Genomic DNA, 22496 nt, shown 5'->3' with positions numbered 1-22496 from the left:
TTTAATACTGAGTCCTACTGGAAAAATCAAAATTGGCTACTACTGTGTTTGGGAGGGAGGTCTTTAACATTTATTTTGACATAATTTTCCAACATGTGCTGTTTTTGTGCTAGTAAAACCTCCTGCTCTAATCATCTGGCTGGAAAGCTTGATGCCCGTGTTACGTGGACAACTTCTGCTTTTAAGTCTAGCCTAAATGGACAAAGCTTTATAGTGTACAGCAGATAGGCCAGAATTTCTGGAATTAAGCAGAGGAAATTTCACATCCTGCTGTGAATGAAACGGTAACACCCACATTTCTTCAGAGATGTTGAGCAGGGAAGCTGAGCAGTAAGCAGAATACAAATGGGATTGCAAGTGCATGAAAATTTGGGTAGTAAACTGCCTATTACTCCAACGTTCTGTATGTCAAAGCGTTTCACTGCATAAAGTCGTACCCTCATCAATTGTAAATGTCAACCAACAGCCTTCAAAGACCAGCCCCTGAAATGTTTCTCCTTCAATCTTTCCTTAGAATCAATAAGAGAAGTAATAAGCCACGTTTCAGACAGGATAAAAGCCCCAAAGAGAATCCCAACACATACTTTGTTTTACACAAATCTTTTGTTAAAGGTGTCAAACTAAGGATGCAGAAGTCCTTCCAGGCTGGGGAACTTCTCTGCTTACCAGCACGTTGACAGTGCAGCTCATGCGGTTCTCCTTGTTCTCGTCGTGCATGATGGTCCTGTAGTCCAACAACCTCTCCATCAAACGGACGACGAGCTTCACAAAAGCTTCCCCACTCTTAGCAAGGTATTTGTGTTTCCTGCAGTGCTCCAAGAGACTGGAAAACCAATTACATTTGCCTGGTTAATCACATGCAGAAAAAAAACCCCCTTGACTCAGGTGCAATGTTAAATATTACGCATCATTAACACATTTTAATTATTTCTGGGCTACAAAATTCATTGTAGTCTAATTGCTCTCTCCCCTGACTTCACTGTGACATAAATCTCACCGCTGATCAACACTTACATTTTGTCAAATAACACTTTATACTGTTCATCTCCTCTGCCTCCTTCCACTTCATGATCCAGTTTCGTGATGATCTCATTTTCGAACTATAATTAAACAAAGCAAGCGTAAATAATCAGATGGCAAATATTTCACTTTATTGCTGTAGCCTCAATGCTTCACAGACTGGTTGGATATCTTGGTGATACGTTTAGCCACTGTTTGAAAGCTTGATTGACTTTAAGACCACCCACGATGATCTGCTGCCCTACAAGGACTTTTTTGTTGGAAGCGCCGGTCATGTTGTTAAATGAAGTGTAAATATTGGCATTCTGAAAAACTAAACAGGAGATTAATGACAAAGATGAGGGCAGGACTCAAGAAGACACAAAGCTAGGCACAGAATGTTCCCTCCAATAATGGCAGCAGCAACAAAAGCCAAACACAAAAAAGCTGAACCCTATGAGAGAGGCAACATAACACCTAAGTGGATAACTCGTCTGGGTGCACAGCCTGGCATCAAAAACGTCCCTTGTGAGTGTACAGATCCCAACTGATAGTGGGGCACAACTTGAAAAGCCTGTTACAAGTCACTGCAAAGTTCTTTCAAACAACTTAAGAGCAATACTTTTATTTGGCAATAACGAAAGAACACAAACTTAAGCAGGCATTAGAATACATTTTAAATGCAAACTGGGTAATTCATTGGATTTTAATGATGACAGAAGGTTTTAGCTGTTGCTGCTACGTTCCCCAGGGCCCAGGTTAGGAGTGAATGCAAACTGTCAGTGGAGGAAGGCTCATGCTAGGCCTGCTGCTGCGTAACAGATCGATCCAGTCATCCAGATCACAACTCTTCATTAAATAAGCACAGACATCCACGCCATTACTGACACAACCTGTTGTCAAGAGACCTGAGCACAAGAGCCCAGGTGAGAAAGCAGCTGGGGCAGGGCAAGGGCAGCCAATTAGTCTGAGTGGGAGATGAGCAACAGAACAGTTGTCCTTGTGTTTTGTCACTGTCAGTGACTGGAGCAGTCCCTGACTATTCTGAGGAGAGCCCAAGGCCCACCTGCACAGGAACAAAGCGTGCTAACATTTTGAAAATGTCAAGAGATGTACTTTGCATCTGCAGTTAATATTAACAGCATCTAATGTACAAATGAAAAAGGGCTGTCTGAAGCTTGGGAGACTTCTGGACCAAGGACACACTTCCACAACTGCTGGATCAGCAGCAGCTGACACGAGTGGTGCTCAGGATCCACTCCTGTACCTCCATTCAAGCTTTTATTCCCAGTTCTACACTTCCCCGCTTGTTAAGCTGTATCACTAACATAAGGACATTTCTTGTTCACTATAAATAGCTTCCATGGGTCACAACAACTGCTTTATCAGTAGTATCAGCTCCTCTGTTAAAGCCACCAAACACCTCCCCATCAGCAGAGGGGCTCTCTCTAACTGCAGAAGGCAAGCTTTTCCTCAAAGCCTGTAACCAAAATTAGACTCCTCTTTCACTGGGAACAATGCAAGGAGGCAATGAGGACAGCCTCAGAGAGCACTGTGACTGAACACTGACTGGAAGAGACCTGGAAGGTCATTTTGTCTGAACTCCCAGGTGATGCAGGATCATTGCCAACACTAGACCAGGCCAACTGTGACCTGCTGAACATCTCCAAGGATGGATGACTGCACAGCCTCTCTGAGTAACCTGCTCCACTCCCTCACGACTTGCCTTGGGAAGAAATGAACGAATATTGAAGTGAAATAAGGTGTTTAATACAATGAATCCATTATTCAAAAAATGACAGGAAAATGAGAAAAGGAAGACTAATGTAATCCACCTCCTCCAAGAAGCAAACACAAGCTGAAACACGTTTCTGTAGTCCAAGGACATGTCAAGTAAAACACTGAAGCAACACAATGATGAAACAGAGAAGTCGCAAAATTCATGTTCTCTAATGAGACCAGAAAGAAATTGACTTTCTACAGCAAGGTGAAAAATGACACTTGCTGCCAGTGTGAGCCCTTTAGGTGATGTATTTCTCAGCAAGAGATTACTCAGACAAAGAGGAGCAATGACATTTGTCATAAAGGATCTTGAGTATCTCCCTGATACCGATTTTACTTAAACTTCTGTAAACCTGGGTTTTGTTGGGCCGTCTCCCTGATGTCTCTCTTGGGTTGAAAAGAGCAAGACCTGTGGCATTTCTGGGGTTTTAAGGAATGTTAACTCTTTGCTCTTCAGTCTTTCCTGATCCTTCTGAAGGAGTCTGTATGATGCAGATAACACAAGCCAGCTGACTAAACCTTATTTAACTCAGTAAAAATTGTCTGAGGTCTTTCCACAGAAGAGCCTTTCTAGAAGTGGAGGTTTATGGAGCTGTGGTCTTCCAAGGTGGGAGTAAGAACGTGGCCCTGGAGTACCACAAGCTAACAGCTCTGGGACAATGCATCTGGCATCTGTTGCTACAGTCTCTGGTTTTCCTCTTTTTCCTTTCCTTTCCTTTCCTTTCCTTTCCTTTCCTTTCCTTTCCTTTCCTTTCCTTCCCTTTCCTTCCCTTTCCCTTTCCCTTTCCTAACACAGCACAAAGTGGGCCTGTAATTACTGTGATGGAACTCACAATATGTGCTGGCATATCAATGGTTCTGCTCCATCCAGTACCTCTTGCTGAGGCTCTGTCTGGAGGCTGAGGGGTACATCTGGCACTGCTGGATTCACATCCTTGTGTTAACAGCCAAAGCTGGAGGGGTGATGTTAGGAAGATTACAGGAAATGATTATCAACTTTTCCCCTGCAGTTTTGATCAAGATCTTTGCTTTCCTTAGGAAGTGTGTTTGAGCTTGAGCAAAGAGTATATCCAGTACTTCATCTGTCTGTTACAATCCCTGTCTGGAGAAAAGAAATCAATGTATGCTATCTAAGCTCTTCAAGTGTCAGCTCAACTAACGGCTTTTGGTTTTAGGTTCACCTAAAGTGTGGTCAGGCTATATTTGTAGCACTGACTGACAATTTAATCTAGCTGTAGATGAAGAGGACTTTCGATCCTCCAAGCTGCTGTTTGTTTTGATATAGGATAATAATGGATTTGCCAAATGCCAGCACTAGAAATTAGCCCAAAAGCAGAAACAGCACACGAGTGCTAGAAAACTTTGTCCAAAGGCTGCAATGAAAGTTGGTGGCCAACAGTTCATTCCCAACAGTTTCATCTCTTCACTTGCCTATTTCCCCCCAGCATTCTGGTTGGCAAACAGATCTGGCAGTCATTTAATATGAGGTGATTTTGCAGGTCTCTAGACTTACTGTTGCTTTTCAGGTGGGGTGAGGGAGGAATCCTGATATTCTCCACTATGCCAGCAATCAGGAAGGATGTGCACATTTACATTTCAACTGTAGATAACTAAAAATGTTACTGTACTGAAATTCATCCTTTTTGGGGATGACTTATTTGAATTTGCACGTGCAGTGGGATTGCAGAGGAGAACCTGCAGCATCACAGAAACTTGGACAAGTCATTAACTTGTCTTCTGTCTGCAAATCTATAGCACAGGGGAGGGCAGGCTAACACAGGGCTCAGAGGCGGTAAAAAGACATAACGGGGAATTACAGAGTCTAAAAGTCAGGACAGATTCAGACAAACTAGGTACCAACAACTATTGATAACCAACAAGTAGTCACTGAAAATGCTAGTGTGACTGTCTTGACAATATTGAGATGCATTGCTAAATGTTAGGAATTAATTAAAAGGGTTTCCTCTTTCTTTCTTATGCTCTCCACTCATTTAACTCTCTTCACAACACAACAATAGCTAGAGGTACTTCAGCTGCACCCATGGTTTGATTTTAGCAATCATGTGCATTATGCATCCATTTACTCATTTCTATGCACTTTTGCATTTTGCATTCATCCCTTGTGTATTTCTATAGGATTCTGCTTTTTGGATTCAGTGCTTATGCATTTCTGTATCATTTTTCTGTGGTTTTGGCTATGGTTCCATTATGCTAAGTGTCACAGAATCACAGCATCATTCAGGTTGCAAAAGACCCTGAAGACCAGCATCATCCCAATTTGCAGAAGACAGGACAGATGTGTTGTTGCATTTTGGGGGCTCTTTCCTCAGATCATTACTTTTACACAACTCCTTGCTCTAACAGGGTAAGAACACATGCTGGAGCTTGTATGCTTATATTGCTGATGCTACCACCACCAGACACTGATGATTCTCCTTAGAAATGCAGCTCAGTCTGAAAACGAGACATATGGGACTTCTAATTTCTTCTTGCTCATTACTGCAGAGCAGGGGGTTACACCTCTCAGATGTTCCTTTGAAGTATAAGGGTCCTTCCTTCCTTCCTACTTGATGAGAAATGTAATTATATTTGGGAAGACAGGTTGGGGCTGCACTTCTGGCTCAGCCCCTTATTTTCTAACAGGTTTTCATGGCTCTTGAAGTAAGCTACATCTCCTAAGTAATTTTTGCCAGATCAGTGAAAAGAAATCCTCTTACGATGCAGTACCCTGAGACAGGAAGAATCTGCCCATCACCTCCCCCTGCTTCGTCCGAGCTCTGTTTTGAACCCTTCCCTGCGCTGGCACTTCTCAATGAACAAGTTCAACTCAAAACACACAGAACACTCCAGCAGCAGTGACACAGGTCCAGGAAAGGGAAGTGAGAAGTTTTGAGCAGGCAAACAAACAGGAGTGCTCATAGGAAATGCAGCTAGAGCACGTGACAGCAGGAGGAGCGGGCAGCAACGGCAGGAGCTCGAGGCTTTTTATAGTCTGAATTCCACATTTCAGCTGAATGATCGTTTCATGATGAACCTTCTCACCTGCTGTCACCACGGGATCCATCACGTTCACCTGACCACGCCCTGAACAATCAAACCAATTCTCTTTCATCACTCTTGTGGCTCTGACATATTCCCTTTGATCTGGAGGGTTTGCTAGTGAAACGGGCAAAGGGAAAAATGCAGAGCAGAGAAGGAGGCATTTTCTTCTATGGGGAAGCTTCAGTCTCACACTGACTCTATTGCATTCATGCTTTGAGGTACAGGCTACTTTGAAGCCTTATACAGGCTTCAAAGCACCATAAGAGGGAGAACACAAAAATGGGCAACTCCAGCTTTTAATTCAGTTGACCTTTAATTTAGTCTTGTAAGAATGAGAGGAACTTATCTTCCCCTTTTTCAGGGCTATATATACTGGAAGAAAAAAACCCCACATTGTGTCTGTTACTGGTTTTACCAGGCAAGCCAATTCATACTGAAATGGAAACTGCCATGGGGAAAGCTGGCTGTTTATAACACAAGGCACCACAGCACTGAAGTTCTGCAAAAAACTTCAACTCCTCCACACACATCGTGAGGTTTATACAACTGCTGGAGAAGTGAAGCCGATTTAAGCCCTCTTGATGTGACTAACAAGGTTAGATAATTGGATTTCTGGCAGATTAGTTTAACAGTAGCCAACCATTCAGTCTCAAAGTTCTCTTTGGAAGCAACGCAGGACAATGGTAATCGGTGGTTGCACGTGAACTTCATGATGCAGTACATCATGATAGAAAATAATCTATTTGGTGGATGAGGGGGTGGAGTGTATCCTCAGCAAGTTCCCTGATGACACCAAACCAGGAGGAGTGGCTGATACAGTGGAGGCTGTGCTGCCATTCAGTGAGATCTGCACAAGCTGAGAGTTGGGCAGAGAGGAACCTCATGAGGAACCTTGCCTCAACAAGGGCAAGTGCAGAGTCCTGCACCTGGGGAGAAAGAAAGAGACTGTGCAGTATTTAAGGAAGAGAAAAAGTCCTGAGTCTGAGATGGCAGAGTTGCAAACAGCAGTACAAGATGCTCTGCTGGAAAGCAGTTGGTGGACAGCAAACTGTGAAGAAGCAGTGTGCCACTCCAATGGAGGCAAAATGTGTCCTTGAGTGCACTAACAAGAATACAGCTAGAGGATCAACAGGATTATTCCACTTGTTGGGCCATGATCTGGAATTCCATGTCCAGCTTTGGTTCTCCCAGCTCAAGAGAAATATTGACAGGCTGGAGGCGGTCTTTGTGGAGGGCCACCAAGATGAACAGCATTGAACAACCTGACCCAAAGAATGGTTGAAGGACCTGGGTTTGCTCAGCCTAGAGAAGATGCAAGCTTTCCAGCACCTAAGAGGTGGTTATAGAGGAGACAGAATTGCTCTGTTTACAAGGGTGCATTTGACAACACAAGCAGTGACAGGAACAGGCTGTTTCAGCGAAACTTCACCTGGATATATGAAAAGTCTTAAGGATTGGAATAGGTCACCCAGGGAAGTGAGAAAACCTCACTCACTGTAAATATCCAATACTGAGCTTGAGATGGCTCTGGATAACCCAACTGAAGGCCGAGTTTGGACCAGAATATTTCCAGAGGTCCCATCCAACCTTGACTTTTCTGTAATTCTCTGCTTTTTACCAGCTGTGCTCTTCACTCCCCAGAGATCAACCTGCTATACTCAGCAAACTATGTAACTATATTATCTGCGAAACCGTAACCAGGCTGATTATTCCCCATTAGACATTACTGTTCACTCCAAAGGCACTGAAAAAGGGTTTAGTACCTCTGCACTTGCCATGTCAATGCTGTGGCCATAAAGAAGCCACGCTGACAGAAGAAATGTATATCGAGCAGCTACAACCTGAGACATCTCTCGCTTAAGCACGTGGCATTTTTCTTCTCAGAAGGCAAAAAGAATGTGTGTGAAATATTTAAGACATTCATTTATTAAAATCACCCAACTATTCCACACAAAGCTGGTTTCCTTCTGTCAAGAAAATATAGGGCCATAAATTTAGCTATAAAGTTACCCTCGGATTTTTCATGATCCGTATAATTGTACAAATAAAAAATGACAAGCAACAAAAGAGAGCATCTGACAGCAGACTGATTAAATGGCATCCCAGTGAGCATTTCAATCTTTACACTATCATTGTAGGCAAACATAAGAAAGACTGATTATGCAGTAATTGGATGGATCCAAAATACAGTTCACAACCTTCCTACACACCAACCAGCACAAAGCAAACGAAACTGATGCCGTTCCTCTTGCTTAAGTCTCTCCATGCAGGTATTCATTTACTCTGGCTACAGATTTATTAAGAGCTGGTTATGAGTGATAGCTCACAAAAAAGGTATGCAAAAGGATAAGACTTTTCATCCAAGAAAGGAAACTGCCAATGTGAAGAGGAAAAAGTAAACAACACATGTCAAACTATTGCAAACCTCACAAAGTCACATCCTGAACTGACAGAAAACTCACAGTGTAAAGGAGCTACTCTGGCTTATACCATAAAATTACCTGGCCTAACTACTCTCAATGCAGAAGGCAAATCTTCAAGGGAAAGAAGGTCAAATGAATAACATCAGGAAACTTTCTTTCACTCCACTTGTGTGTCAAAAGTTGATGCTGTCAGGATAAGGCTGTGTGTGCTTATTCAAGGGCTTCCCTCAGCGTGTCAAAATAAACTAGAGCAGAAATGCTAGTGTAGATTTTGCAGTGCTTGTATAGCCTGAAGAAGCACTGAGGCTGAGTGGGCAGCTTCTTTTCCCTCTTCCAAATCCACAACACGCAAAAGTGTATCAAAATTATGACATAATAGAGAGTATAAATTCTTACATGTTATAAGGGGCTTTTGCCACATTATCAGGCTTCATTTGTGCTCCTTCAACTCAGAAGCAGGCTCCTGTGCTGAGTTGCAGGGAAAAATTAAAGACATCACCTTTTGATCTCCTTTTGTACCAGAACGAAAGGTTTCATTTACTTCATGCAAATGTTTCCTTCAGAAAGACTTCAAAGTGCCAGGTGAAAACCCTACAGCTGCTCAACAGTTACAGGAAAGGAGGATACCCACAGTGACAGGATTCCCCAGAAAAAGAAGAAACAACAAAAACACTTTCACGTCATCACAGAACAAGTAAAACCTTCTTACAAACTTCAAATATCTGTAACTTGCTGCTTACCATCTGGAAGCTTCTAGTGGAATGAAATTCACACTGCATCATGTCAAAGAAGATTGGGATTGTAGCTTTCCGAAGCTCGGTTTCAGGGATAAGAGTCATTTCTAAGATAGGCCCCACCATTTCTGGGATGAACTTGATTTTATGCTGACCTTTAAGAGAAAAGATGCATGCCAGAGTTAACAAGTAGCCACTGACTTTAGCACAGGGTAATTGTTATAAAACCTGTGTCGATACGTTAGCATTTAGCAACAGGACAAGGGGTGATGGGATGAAGCTGAAACACAAAAAGTTTCACGTAAATATAAGAAAAAGCTACTTTACTGTTTCAGTGAGGGAGCCCTGGCACAGGCTGCCCAGAGGGGTTGTGGAGGCTCCTTCCTTGGAGGTCTTCAAGACCCACCTGGACATGCTCCTATGTGACCTGATCTAGGTGACCCTGCTTCTGCAGGGGGGTTGGACTGGATGAGCTCTAAAGGTCCCCTCCAACCCCTGCTATTCTGTGATTCTATGATTTTTAACAAACTGTGTACTAAGATATGACTCTACTGAAACACTTCTGATTGTTTATGCCACAGGAGGGGAACTATGTGCTATGTACAAACACTAACAAGAGTTGCTGAATCAGCAGACTGGAGCTCACCACATTTTCCATCAAGAAGCCGTATTTGCACAACCACATTCAGTTTCAGGGGTTTCTTAACATACAACTCATGATTGGCAGAAAAGGAGGACAAAAGGCACATCCCTTGTATGAACTCATTCAGATTCCTGTATCTTCTGCAGGGTACAAAATGTTCTGTGTCAGTCTCTCAAAGTGGCACCACGAGTGTGTATTTACACAGCCTGCAGACACGAAGCTGCATCGCACCGAGCAGACAGTATGTCTTCTTTCTCTGAGACCTGATCTGACTGGCAAGCTGTATCTCGAATTTCCCTTCCCCAGAGAAGCCTGCACCTCTCCCAATTGTCCCTGCTGCGCTCTCGGCACATGGAGCAGAAATTAAACCTGAACAGGAGCCTGGCACCTAATAAATACTGGACTAGTTAAAAATGTTACTGTCCATATCAGATAAATGTTACTGCTCGTATTATGAAAGTGCAGAGAGTGCAGATGATGTGTTTTGCAAGTTATCTGTTCAACAAGTCCACGGGAAGATGCTGGTGTGGAGAAGGATGGCACAGCCCAGGAGAGCTGCGGGCAGAGGGCTCAGTGGAAGAAGTTTAGGAAACACAAATACATTCCCTTCCCAGCAACGGGCTGGGATTCATTTGACCCTCACTACACAACCAGCGTCATGTCTCACTAACACAGTGGTAATGGATGGATACAGTCTGGCTGTTTGTGCATGCACTGCTGTGGTCCAGACCAGACCTCCTCAGAGCTGAGCTAAGAGAAGGAGCCCTCATCTTCCTCCATTTTAAGCCTCTTGTTTCCCACTGCAGTTACCAGTGGTGTGATTATAGAGTCTAACTCATTTATGTTCCACTGCACCACACCAGTGTGGCTGTAACTGTGGATATCTTTAATTAGTAGCTTCATTTTTGACCAGAACTAACACAGATCTCAACAAACGTAATCAAGAAAGAGTCCTTTACAACAAAACACATCACTTCTTTGGGTTTTAGCAGATATAATTTACTTGATTTGGCAGACTTCAGAATCCTATTAGCATCAGCAATCCTATTACAGCAAATTAATACTCAACTAAAACTGCTGCTTTGTATGATGTTGCAATGCTGATAGTTGCTGAGGAATAGCAAGTGAGAGGTGTGAAGTATTCCCCTTTCTTACAAGTATTATTACATCCAGCCTCTCAGGTGGCAGTTTTCTTGTGTTATGCCTGAAAAGTGTCAGAGTCAATATTTCAGAGAACAAGTAATAGTGGCAAAAGTTATTTGTCAGGCACAAATCCAATGTCACGAAGTTCTCTGTGTGCCACGGTGGGTTTTTCCACTGCTTCAAGCACAGGGACTCCCTCAGAAGAGTAACCAATGTCCTTTGAACCTCAGACATGAGAAACGATGGACTCACAAAAGCCTTTTAAAAACACACATTGTATTAAAATCACTTGTATGTTGTACTGTGAAAAAATCCCTCATCTGCTGTTTGAAACCCACTGAGCTCTTCTCATGAGCACTCCCTACAACTCCCTGACAGAAAGCTGTAGTGAGGTGGGGGTCAGTCTCTCCTCCCCAGTAAGAATTGACAGGACAAGAGGAAATGGACTCAAGTTGATCCAGGGGAGATTTAGATTGAAGGCAGAACTGTTTCCCTGAGAGGGTTGTCAGCCCCTGTGCCAGGCTGCCCAGGGAGCTGGGGGAGTGCCCAGCCCTGGAGGGATCCCAAAGCCGTGGAGCTGAGGTGCTGAGGGCTGTGGGTTAGTGCTGGGCTGGGCAGGGTGAGGGGAGGGGGTGGACTTGATGAGCTTGAAGGTCTTTTCCACCTAAATGATTCTATGACTCTGTGTCACCTGGAGGGTCCGAGGGTGGCTCCCACAAGACTTTATGCAGCTCAGCTGCAGCAAAAAACCAGGGGAAGGAATCTCTGGGGCAGCACAACCGGTGCTGGGGACTTTGGATGCAAAGCCCTGGAGCGGGGCCAGCAGTGACTACAGCATGGCAGGGCAGCCAGATTTAAAGATGAAGCCATCTTGATTGGTTTTCTTCATCAAGCACACATGAGTACTGATATGGATAAAGGGTTTGCCCACCACTGGGTGATGGGGGAGGCGGTCAGGAGCTGTGTGTGACACCCTCCCGACACTCCGGCACACGTCAGCGACGGGCTGATGCACACGCACGTGTTGCTGCAGTGATGTGATCCAGTGTGATGTTGTACCACAGAAGAATGTATGAGAGCAAAACACAAAAGGAAACGATCTTCCTCTGGTACTCCAGAGCATGCAGGCAGCTGTCACAGGCAGCACTTTCTGATAAACAACCCAACCATGAATACACTTTTTTTTTCCCCCTGAGTGTGGGAACTCCCACGCAGAGACACAACATGTGACAAGTCTGGAAGAAAACTGAGGATTCTCTTCTGAAAAGCAAATTGCACAGCTGCTTTAAGAGCCACATGCAGGAAAAAAGTATTCTTTTGAACATGCAAAACTGCCCCTTGCAGTGGCTCCAATCTGCCATGAGACGTGCTCCTACCGACTGCTCACGCAACAGGAGCAGACCTCACTGCAGGAACCAAACCCAAGGTGCCTTTTTTATTGGATAACGTGCAATTTTCCTTTCCCAGGTTCTTCTAATTTAAGTTTGGGCCACAAGAAAACACTGAATAATTTGCCAGCAACCTCACCTCTCACTTGGGTCAGCTCTGAACACACATGACTAATTCAGAGAGTGTTATCTGTAATGACTTGTATTTATATAACACTCAAAGTTCAGGTTTATTTTTGGCCCTGGCTTTCCCTCCAACAACATTAACTTCCCTGTCAAGACACCTTTTCTGACGTCAGGCACTTGGGAGGGAAGGAGTGGGCCAGTGGGCACTTCGCTGGAGGACAGCAGCAGCAACCCATTTCACTTCATCTCCAGCAACTGTGCTTTTCCATTTCCCTTTAGCTAGTTCAGGTGTCGTCAACACAAGCCATGTTTTCTGAGCTGCCTTTCCATGACCAGCTTCACTGGAGGGATATTGTTTTAAACATCATTACAATTTCTTTTAACACATAACCATCGAAACCACAAACCATTGAAAACTGGGAGGCATGACCCAGTGTCAAACTGTGTTTTGTATACGCTAAATTGCATCATATAATGCTTTAAAGAGCGTGTTGTTTGAGTCCCTACGTGTTCAAGACAGAGGCCACGGCTTGGTTTATACTTCTCTGGTGCTCACTGTCTTGCCAAGGTCTAAGGAGCCCCAGTTCCAACAAAACAGTGACTCAAAATAATACATTATTTCAAAGTTCACATTGTGATGTGGAAGGAAGCAAGCCTACAAAGATTAATATGCCCTGGCTTTGGTGCACACAGGAAAATAAAAGCTTTGCAGAGCCTTCAGAAAGGCAATACAGTGGGGGCTCTGCATGCTGGGACTAGGCTCCCTGAAGCCATCCTCATTGCTGCTGCATCACAGCGCTCAAATCTAAAGCCTTCCTGATCAAATCTAGCAGGGTATCAAACAGGACAGCTCCAACTAGGACTTAAATAGAAAATCTGTCAGGTTGGATCTCTCATACGTGGCTCCCTGTTTAGAACAAAAAGCTTATTCCTAAGTTACAGGTATTTAAAGTGTGTGCTCACAGCTGGTGTTGCATCCCACTACCTATGGTCTGTCTTTTTTTCCCCCCACTTATAAAGGTAGGAAGGTAGGAATATTGCAGCCACCATTGCATCAGAAACACACAGAACAAAAACTGTCAGAAACTGTATTTTACTATTTAATTCCAGGAAATACATTCTCCAATGTTCATTCTAGCTAGAGGGCTGCATTGCTTCTGACTGGGGAGGTTTAACTCTGCAGGCATTCCAAGCTAATCATGGCATTTATGAACAGAAAGTGATGAGACAAAACATCCATACTCTTCAACAGACAAATCAAGTTGTTCAGCTTCATCATAATGTGCTCAAACACGTGCAAGAATACCTTTTCACTTCTGATTTTGTTTCTGAACACAAACATTAACGATGCAGTGCAACTCCTAAGGCAAAAGTGTCAAGTGGCCCCTCAACCAATCTCCCTGCAGTGCTACGTCAGAATTCTTTCTTAATTGATGCTGTGACATACATGAGATGGGTGAAGAGCCAGCAGTTAAACACGATCAGCATGGACTGCTGCAGCACAAAGAAGATGAAGAAAAGCAAGCTGTTCATTATGAGAGTACAAAGACTGCCGTGGATTGGGGTCCTGCCTCCCATTTACCTGCTCCTGGAGCTTTTGTTGAGAAGAGCAGCAATTTACTGACTCCCTCTACATGTGAGATCTCTGCACTGATGATCCCAGCCACTTACAGAATCACAGACATTAGAGCCAGAGGAGGTCATGGAGTCATCTACTTAGATAATCTGGGTTTGTAAAAACTCTGTGAAAAGTAAAAGGCTTTCACGACAGCACAGGAAAAACTACTGAAGAAAACAGCACCCCTCATGCCAGTCCATCCACAAAACTCCAGGGGAAACGATCATCCTCCTGTTAATGGTGAAAAACTGAAGCCTATAGCAGCTGGATAACTTGTTCAAGAGTCACCAGCATCAGTAGTCTTAGTGTAAAGCACAAATGTGCTCCAGTGTCCACAGCCTGAATAAAATAACCTCATGGAAGAACAGCCAGATGTCTAACTAAGCAGGCAAACTTCTCTGCTTCCAGTCCAGGAAACTGGGAAGAGGTAAGATCCAAAGGTGCTAGAGAAATCAGTAACACACGACTACAGGACTGCAAGCCTGGAATGGGGAAGATTTGACTAATTACTGCCAGTGTCCTGAGCTGGACGACCCAGCATCAGGCACAATACTGATTTTATTAGCTGTCAAGTCCCATATCAGGTGTGTACTACACTTTAATCTGTTCTCTAGACACTCAATTCACAAAAGAAGCTTCTAATAAAAAGTGAACTCAGCTGCTCTCTGAAGACTTTTCTCATCATTCCAGCAGAGCAGATGCAGACTCTGTGATACCAAACACCTACAAACCCTGGTGTTCATGTCTCTTACATACGCTGATGTTTTCCAAGCCTCAGCAACACCAGTTCAGTTAGAGATACAAGTGGCAGATGCATTTCTTTCTGATTATTTACAGAACTTCTGATCAAACTCGGAAGAGCTGAAGTGTCTCTGCTCTTAAGCTCAGGAAAATGAAATCTGGCAGATGGGCATAATCAGGTCACAGCAAATACTCAGTTTCTCATGCAATTCAATCCCCATATAGCTAAATTATACCCACAGAGGCTTGAGGTAGTCAGACATGCCTGATTTACCTACAAAATCCAGGGATGATCAAGTTCCTGATCTTCCTCAGTCGCTCTGATGCAGACAAACAAGACTGAAAATCAGACTTTAAGCAGAATTTTGAGGCTAAGTTACTGATAGCCTGTAGACAGGCTTTTTTTTGCCACAGCTACTGCCCCCACCTGCATTTGTGTGTGTGCATGTCTATGTGGATACATGGGTGTGTGTATGTAGACATTTTTAAGGTGAAAACTCCCCCATTCTGTTTTTATTTAACATGAGGTTGAGTACCATGAAAAACCAGAAGATACATAAACATTGACTACAGTTACAGATCTTCCCAGATGGTGAAGCAAGTGTGCAGAAGTGCCTTTATTTCTTATATTACCTGCTTTTTAGATGCCTTCTGGAAGCCTACCATTATTTCAAGAGAAAGCTGGTTCATTTCATCTCTAACTTGGTTGGCTCAGACAATGAGTGAGAGCATTAAGCAGTAGGTGCTCAGGCTACTTACCCAGATTATACCACATATCCCTGATTTCAAAACCAATCTGCCTTCTCATATCACCGTACCTAAAAAGGAAAGCAAAATCACCAGTCAAAAAAACACTAATACCAATAAGCAGAAACATCTCATTTAAAAACCTGATCAGGATTCCAAAATATCTGAAGTTACAGAGCAGGTTCTCCACATTCAGCACATAGAACACCACCAAAGCTCTCTCCTGAGCTCAGCAATGTGCCCATAAGCACTGCACTTTGCCGAGTGTCCCTTTTACAAGGCAGCGTCACACAGAGGCTGCCTGACATGTCCAAGATATCCCAAAAGCCTCAGACATGCAGCCACCAGCTTCTGTTCCTCGCCTTGTGTTACTTGCTCTCCCTCAAAAGGCCCCAGATTTCAGTTTCTGCAGCGATGCCTCCCCGAGGGAGAACGCACACAGAACCTTCACCTGTGCAAAAACCTCTCTTTGCCACATTGTCAGACCCTCACTTGGGACACATGGGTGGTTACACAGATTAATTCTGAGCATTTTAATGGCTGGAGGAAGCATAGCAGAGAGCTTCATGGCCTAAGGCTGTATCTTATTTTTAAGCACCTTCTTAGCATAGAGTTGTCCTACAAAATATAACAAGGACCACCATGTGACATCTCGTACTCTGACGCACAAAAGCAGAAGGAGGAGGTTTCTGTGTTCCAACGGGGTTTTGTGACCAGAGGTGAGCAGTCCCTGGCAGTTTTTAGATGCCTTCTGGAAGCCTACCATTATTTCAAGAGAAGGCTGGTTCATTTCATCTCTAACTTGGTTGGTTCAGACAATGAGTGAAAGCATCAGCCCGGGGAGCTGGGAGTCCAAAAGCTGGTGGCACCAACACCTCACGTCTCCTGCCAGGGCTCTTTTAATATTCCACTCCTTTCCCACTTTAATTCCAGGGAAGCTTAATGACTGGAAAGCTTCCTCCTGCCTTCGTTAACATGGGATCAGAACTGTAATGAGCTTCAAGGATGTATTTGCTACATGGAATATCTATCTGTTAAAGATGAGCAAAATGGGAATATCTGGCAACTTGTGGGATTTCTGTGGCATAATAGTGAGACACCTTGTCATTAATATGGATTAAAGAGATTCTTCTGCATAATTAAGAATCTGTTGTCACCTAATGCTTACATGCAATGTTTTAGCAAAAACTACAAATGACAAGAATGAATTTCTTAATTATTAACCATTTGGCACACTACTTGACATTTAAAGGATAGCTGAGCTCGAGAGTGAATTAATGAATTCGGGCACAGAACTGGTAATGGCTTCACGTAGCAATAAAAGTTCTTCCAGACCATACATTTATTGCATCTTCAAGAATTTATGGCCTTTATTTCTGTCTCCAAAACACGATGCTCCATCCCTGGAAACATTCAAGGTCAGGCTGGATGGGGCTCTGAGCAATCTGAGCTTGTTGAAGACATCCCTGCTCATGGCAAGGGGGCTGGACTAAGTGACCTTTAAAGGTCTCTTCTAACCCAAACCACTCTGTGATTCTATGATTAAACTGAAAATCACAACTTGTAAAATAATTATAAACAGAGATTTACAATTTAGCCAACTTCATTAAGTAACCACTTCAAATAATCTATTTACTTCTATTAGCAGTGAGAAACGTCTGTTGATTTCTTGAACTTCTTCAGCAAGATAAACTGCTCAGATTAATACAAAAATCACTTGAAGGAAATTTCTGTCTAATGTTCCCATCCTCAAAAAGAGGGAATATCAGTCCAGAAATGTATTCAACAGTGATTTCCAGCCCAGTCACAGCTCAGCTGTTGGTTTTTCGTTCAGGTCAGGAGCCTGATCTGAACTAGAACGCTCACGTTGGTGCACACCACTGGCAGCAGCCATGGCTTTGATCCCTCTGCTTGCTAATTCATTGGCCTTTTGCAAGTATCCTTTACACCCTTAATTGCAAAAGAGAATTTGCATCATTGGTCCCATCTCATACAAACCCAATTTGTTCCATAAATTCTAAATCTGATGAATTAATATTTACCTGCCTTACAAACCCATCTTGATTTCCTGTCATAGACGTGTAACTAGAATGTTATTTGTGGTATTTATAGCACAAATGCAAAACCATGAGCTCTGCTTGACACCACTTTCCTACTGAACTTGTAAATATTCCTGTTTCATCAAGGAAGCCCCATGAGTCACAGGCATGTATATGAGATCATCTAGTGCTTAAAAATTCTGTTTCAAAGCTCAGGTGAAGCACAGCTTCCAAATGAAGCACCTCCAGATTCACAAGGGAGTGGATGAGTCTGAAGGGCAAAACTTAGCTGCCAAAAGAAGGGATGGGATGCAGAGCCCTGTCTTTTCTGGTCAAAGCTTGCAAGCCACTGTTAAAGCAAAAAGCCTTTGAAATCACACGTTGCTGCAGCAGTGATGAACTCTTCCCATTCTCACTCACGATAATAATATACAAAAAGGATTCAATTTAGAAGCTAAAGTGGCAAGAAATGCAACTTCTTTCTCTATATAGCTATATAAAGCACAGTGAAGGTCCAGGGAGCCTGAGCTACACTTGCTCAGGAAATTGTAGTGTCGAAACTCCCCATTTTTGTGCATTAACGGTGTTTTTGTGCTCTTCACAGATACCGTGACACAGAAGGAGAATCCACACACGGTGTATGAAAATATGGAACCAGTTTTTTTCCAGTGCTCAGTGTTTAGTTAGTTAATGAGAAGGTCCACTACACTGGAACTCCAATGGTGAGAAATTAGGAGAAATACATAAATTACACAAAACATTCATGCTCCAGTCTTATTTCCAATCTTTCTTCTTCTGACGGGTTTAATTTGCTGTGGGGTTCTGAATAGTGATCAGGTATCAGCTCTCCCTGTTCTGAGGTAGGCAATGTAATCCCTTTTCACCAGGCAAGCACACAAGGCTGCAGTCAGACAAACCCACTCTTCAGGGGTGGCGCAGCAAAACCGGCTGTAGTTACAAAAATCCCCTCTAAAAGGAATTAAGCAATAAAGAGTGCACGTAAAATGAGATTAGAATAAGCACAAAGCTAAAGTGATTTGAAAATTCAGTTTTATAATATGTTAATACTCCTGAAAAGTCTTGACTTTGTGAACATCCTGCGGTATAAAACACTGTCTTCATCAGTAATGAATCGTGTAATTTAGATCTTGATTCGAGGGTAGAAACACATGCAACACTTGATTCGTGTTTTTAAAACCAACCTTTCATTACACCATGATTGCATCTCAATTTGAATGGATTTAGCTAAGAAATTAAACTAAAATTATGTTAATAGACCTCAAGTTCTTGTCCATGATTTAGATGACGAACAGGACTTACTTGTTAAGTATCTTTGCTCTTTTAGCACTTGAAAAATTCTCCAGTTGTAAAGACTCTTGTGTGAGAAAAGCAACAGCCAGGTGGAAGTAGTTGTTCCAAAGCTGAAAGCCCCCAAAATGACAAGAATAGACACCATTAATTCTCTGAAACATTTTTTTTTCTGCACACCTACAAACAACTTAGGAGCATCTAAATTATGCACATAAATATTTCAAGGAGAAAATAACAGACAGCACAGAGACGGTGTTTCTTGATATATTCTTAGTACATCTCCTCGCTCTGTTTACATTTCCATGAAACAGTCCCCATCTACAGATCCTAATCGATTGGGTTTTGATGATTCAAGTGAATTTAAATGTGAGCACATAAATATGCATCAAAAAGAACCCCCAAAGGGTCCTGAACAAGTGATCTAAAATGTTGTGTTTCTCATCTGCGGGGCACTCAGACGCCACCTCTCAGCCTCCATGTCTGAGGCACTAATTCTGCTGGAGCATCTGCACAGAAAGGGGGAAGGACACCCCTTTGTTGCCTTTGCTGAAGGAAACGAGGAGGTTTCTGTGATACTGCAGGCTAAGACTTGGTGCTCTTCTAGGACAACATCCACAAGAAATGAACAGGTTGTACAACACCCCTGTTGAGTCTGAAATGCACTTAACTGAGCTAACTGGTCAGCTGGGGGTCACGACGACACATGTGCACGTGCCACAATTATGTGTTTAGTGGAAATTTATTACAGCTTTAACATTAGTCTCTGAGACTCTGGCCTTTTTTTCTTACCTGTAACTCAAAGTTGGCTTGATCAAGAAATTTTTTGTTTAGCATATCTGCATACTGATTAATTGCTCGCAGGAAGACTCTGAAAGATCAAGAGAAAATTACATAATTACACACTCTTCTGTGGTACCTTTGTACGTTTGGCATCCCAATTAGACAAAAAAAAACCCCCAGAGTCTGTCTGGAAAGTGGAATTTGTAGCTGTTACTGGAAAAGCAGTGTGATCTCACCACTGTTAAGTACACAGAATTATATGCAGATGTTCTCAAAGTTAATCAAGTAAATTACCATACGCAGAAACACAAGGAATGTTTTGGATAAAATCACTTGCCTTTAAAATATCTCAGGATAATCAAGACATCATTAAGCATTCATTTTATTAGCAAAAAGTATATATTTGTTTAAAGTTACAGCACCATAGTGAGGTATCAAACCTAGACCTGTAATTGGCTGTACTTCAACTTGTAGGTCAAGCAAACCATGCTTTTAAACACCAGAGGTAAATGTCTTTTACCTGTGACACAATAACACATAAAAAGTGCTGCTGAAGGACAATCTTTGAAACGTTGTTCACTCTTCTAAAGTGTTCATTTAGTACCTGGTGTGCTCTATTGGGTTTTTTTTTGAAAAGGATGCTTCTGGAATTGCATCAGGAGTTGCTTTGACAAGCATTAAAAAGAAAACCAAAGGGTGTAAGTAGGTCACTACATATTCATGGTGCTAAAAGTAAACACATTATTCTTTGGTACCCTAATCTCAATTTTCAAAACAAACATGAGATTCCTCCTGAATATTTTAAAGGCATGCTATGAAACTGCCAGCTAATGCCCAGACAAATGAGCTTGTCTTTCGAGTAGACTGTGGTAGAGATTTATGTCTCCTGAAAGTGCCAGCAATGACAAAGACCACTCATGACACACTCATGACATGCACCACCTTTTTTTTTTCCCCCAACAGCAATCTTTAGAATCATAGAATGGTAGGAGTTGGAAGGGACCTCCAGAGATCAACTAGTCCAACCCCCCTGCAGAAGCAGGTTCACCTTCACTATGAAATGCAAATAACAAAGCCAATTTTACATTAGAACTCTTTAAACAAAGCAGTAGAGGCAGCCAGAAAGAGCCTGTACTGAATTTAAGGTACCTAGTGATCTCTTCTGAAAAAAAAATGTAGTATTTAGGTAAATGTTTGGCAACCCAAGAGAAATGAAGCCTCCAGACAGCACACAGGCATCAGGATGCTAAGAGAGATCATTTATGTATACTAAACTAATAAAGTAAGGTAGAAATGTTGACGCCACTGGGATGTATCTGTATTATAAAGTAATGTAACGGAGGGGAAGGAAAGTACATCCAAACTTTAAAGTAAAAATCCCATTTATAAAAGAAAATAAGAAAGAAAATGGAAAAGGTGAAAGAATATATGAAATATAAATAAGGTTTAAATGCATACATATGCCTAGGTACACACACATCCATACAGTCTACAACATACCCCTCATAGATGTCATAGGCACCTCTGCAGCTGCACCCAGCACATGCAGGGATGCATTTCAGGAACAGCACTTCTGCACATTATTCACCAGTGTCTTTGTCAGTGAAGGTGTTTGGAAAACACTTCATTAAGAGACTTTACAAATGAGCTGAATCCAGCATGCACACTAACACACTGCAGATCTATGTATTTCAGAGCTATGATTCAATTACCGAGCTGTAGCATATACTGAGACTGAAACTAAAGTCATCCATGTAATGAGACTATCAGCTGTTTGATATCTAGACTCTTGCCCTGCTTTGTTTTGTGGTTTGAAACTCTGATTATACTGTGAGATTTGAAACTCTTCTGAGAAGAATTAGTAGTTTAACCTGGTAGGAAGGGCCACCTAATGCTCCTTGCCTTACTAAGATAAAATCTGTTCCAACACAGGGAGGATTATGGCTACAATTTAATGATGTTGCCTCAAGACACTGCTGTAATGTATTCAATCTGCTCCATCTAATTACGTTTTGGAACAATCTCATTTCTTTATATACCATTATTTTTCTTTAAATTGTAGCTCTCATTTTTCCCTTATATTAATTCCAGCAAATGCCCATAAAGAACAAATAATGCAGAATCTATTGTACATTGCTACTGCAAAAGGACCACAGCACAGCACATCTGTTAAACTGCAGCTGTAATTAAACACCACCATCCTCTCACAGCCCATGTGCTGCCCCTGGACCCAGGCTCCTTTGGGAAGGCAGGTATTTCTCCCAACTTTCTACGGGGTAACATCAAAAGAAGAGACGCAGAGATTTAAGTGTTGATTTTTTGATTATCCAAACCCCATTTTGATTGAATTTGATGATACATCCATTCCTTCTGTTACCAGATAAACTACCTCCTAATGCAAAAGAAACCCCGTTCTTGTCCCAGGGACAACAGAACAGTGTTTTTATTACAACAGTCCCTCCTCAGTTACAAATCAAATGTAAGCCAATGAGGATTTTGTGCTTGTTTCAATCACTATGGAGAGGATGGATGGAAATATTGGCAGTGCCTTTACTACAGCATGGGGGACAGTCCAAATATGCCCATTCCAGATCGTGGCGCTGCAGAGTGAAACTGGAACAGGACAGTAAAATGAATAATCCAGAGTCAACTGAGGAAAAGTGAAGTTATGAAGTGGATTAATCAGCATCCAATTGAAGCACTATGACCTCCCAGCACAACTGAAGTCACCAGAATGACCCTACCATGGCTAAGCTCACAGTGCTGTCTAGCATCACCTGGCACCCCCAGTGCCACGAGAAAACAGCAACATTAGGATGGGTTTTAATCTGACAAGGTTAATTTCAGGAACATGTATTAAAATACTGGCAATAAGAAGCAGCAAGTTGTACAGCAAGCTGGGACAGCAGGAGTAAGAGTGATTTGGTGTAAAGCTTTCTTGTTACAGGGCCTACAAGGAAAGGATGGACTGAGATGGAGT

The 22496-nt window shown here is 42.5% G+C and overlaps 1 protein-coding gene across 2 annotated transcripts in view; it reads right to left on the bottom strand.

Annotated features, from left to right (window-relative positions):
* DOCK1 (dedicator of cytokinesis 1) overlaps positions 1-22496 on the bottom strand; it is a 285055-nt gene that overhangs the window by 59525 nt on the left and 203034 nt on the right. For both annotated transcript variants that reach the window (XM_062000751.1, XM_062000752.1), the window contains exons 30-35: positions 19526-19604; positions 18746-18846; positions 15399-15457; positions 8987-9135; positions 1015-1100; positions 667-823 (exon numbers count right to left, since the gene is read on the bottom strand). In XM_062000751.1, coding sequence (XP_061856735.1) covers positions 667-823; positions 1015-1100; positions 8987-9135; positions 15399-15457; positions 18746-18846; positions 19526-19604 — 631 coding nt within the window. The remainder of the gene's footprint in view (positions 1-666; positions 824-1014; positions 1101-8986; positions 9136-15398; positions 15458-18745; positions 18847-19525; positions 19605-22496) is intronic.

The sequence above is a fragment of the Colius striatus genome, chromosome 8, assembly GCF_028858725.1.
Source record: "Colius striatus isolate bColStr4 chromosome 8, bColStr4.1.hap1, whole genome shotgun sequence".
Classification (NCBI taxonomy): Eukaryota; Metazoa; Chordata; class Aves; order Coliiformes; family Coliidae; genus Colius; species Colius striatus.
This window is presented reverse-complemented; position numbering and strand designations above follow the sequence as displayed.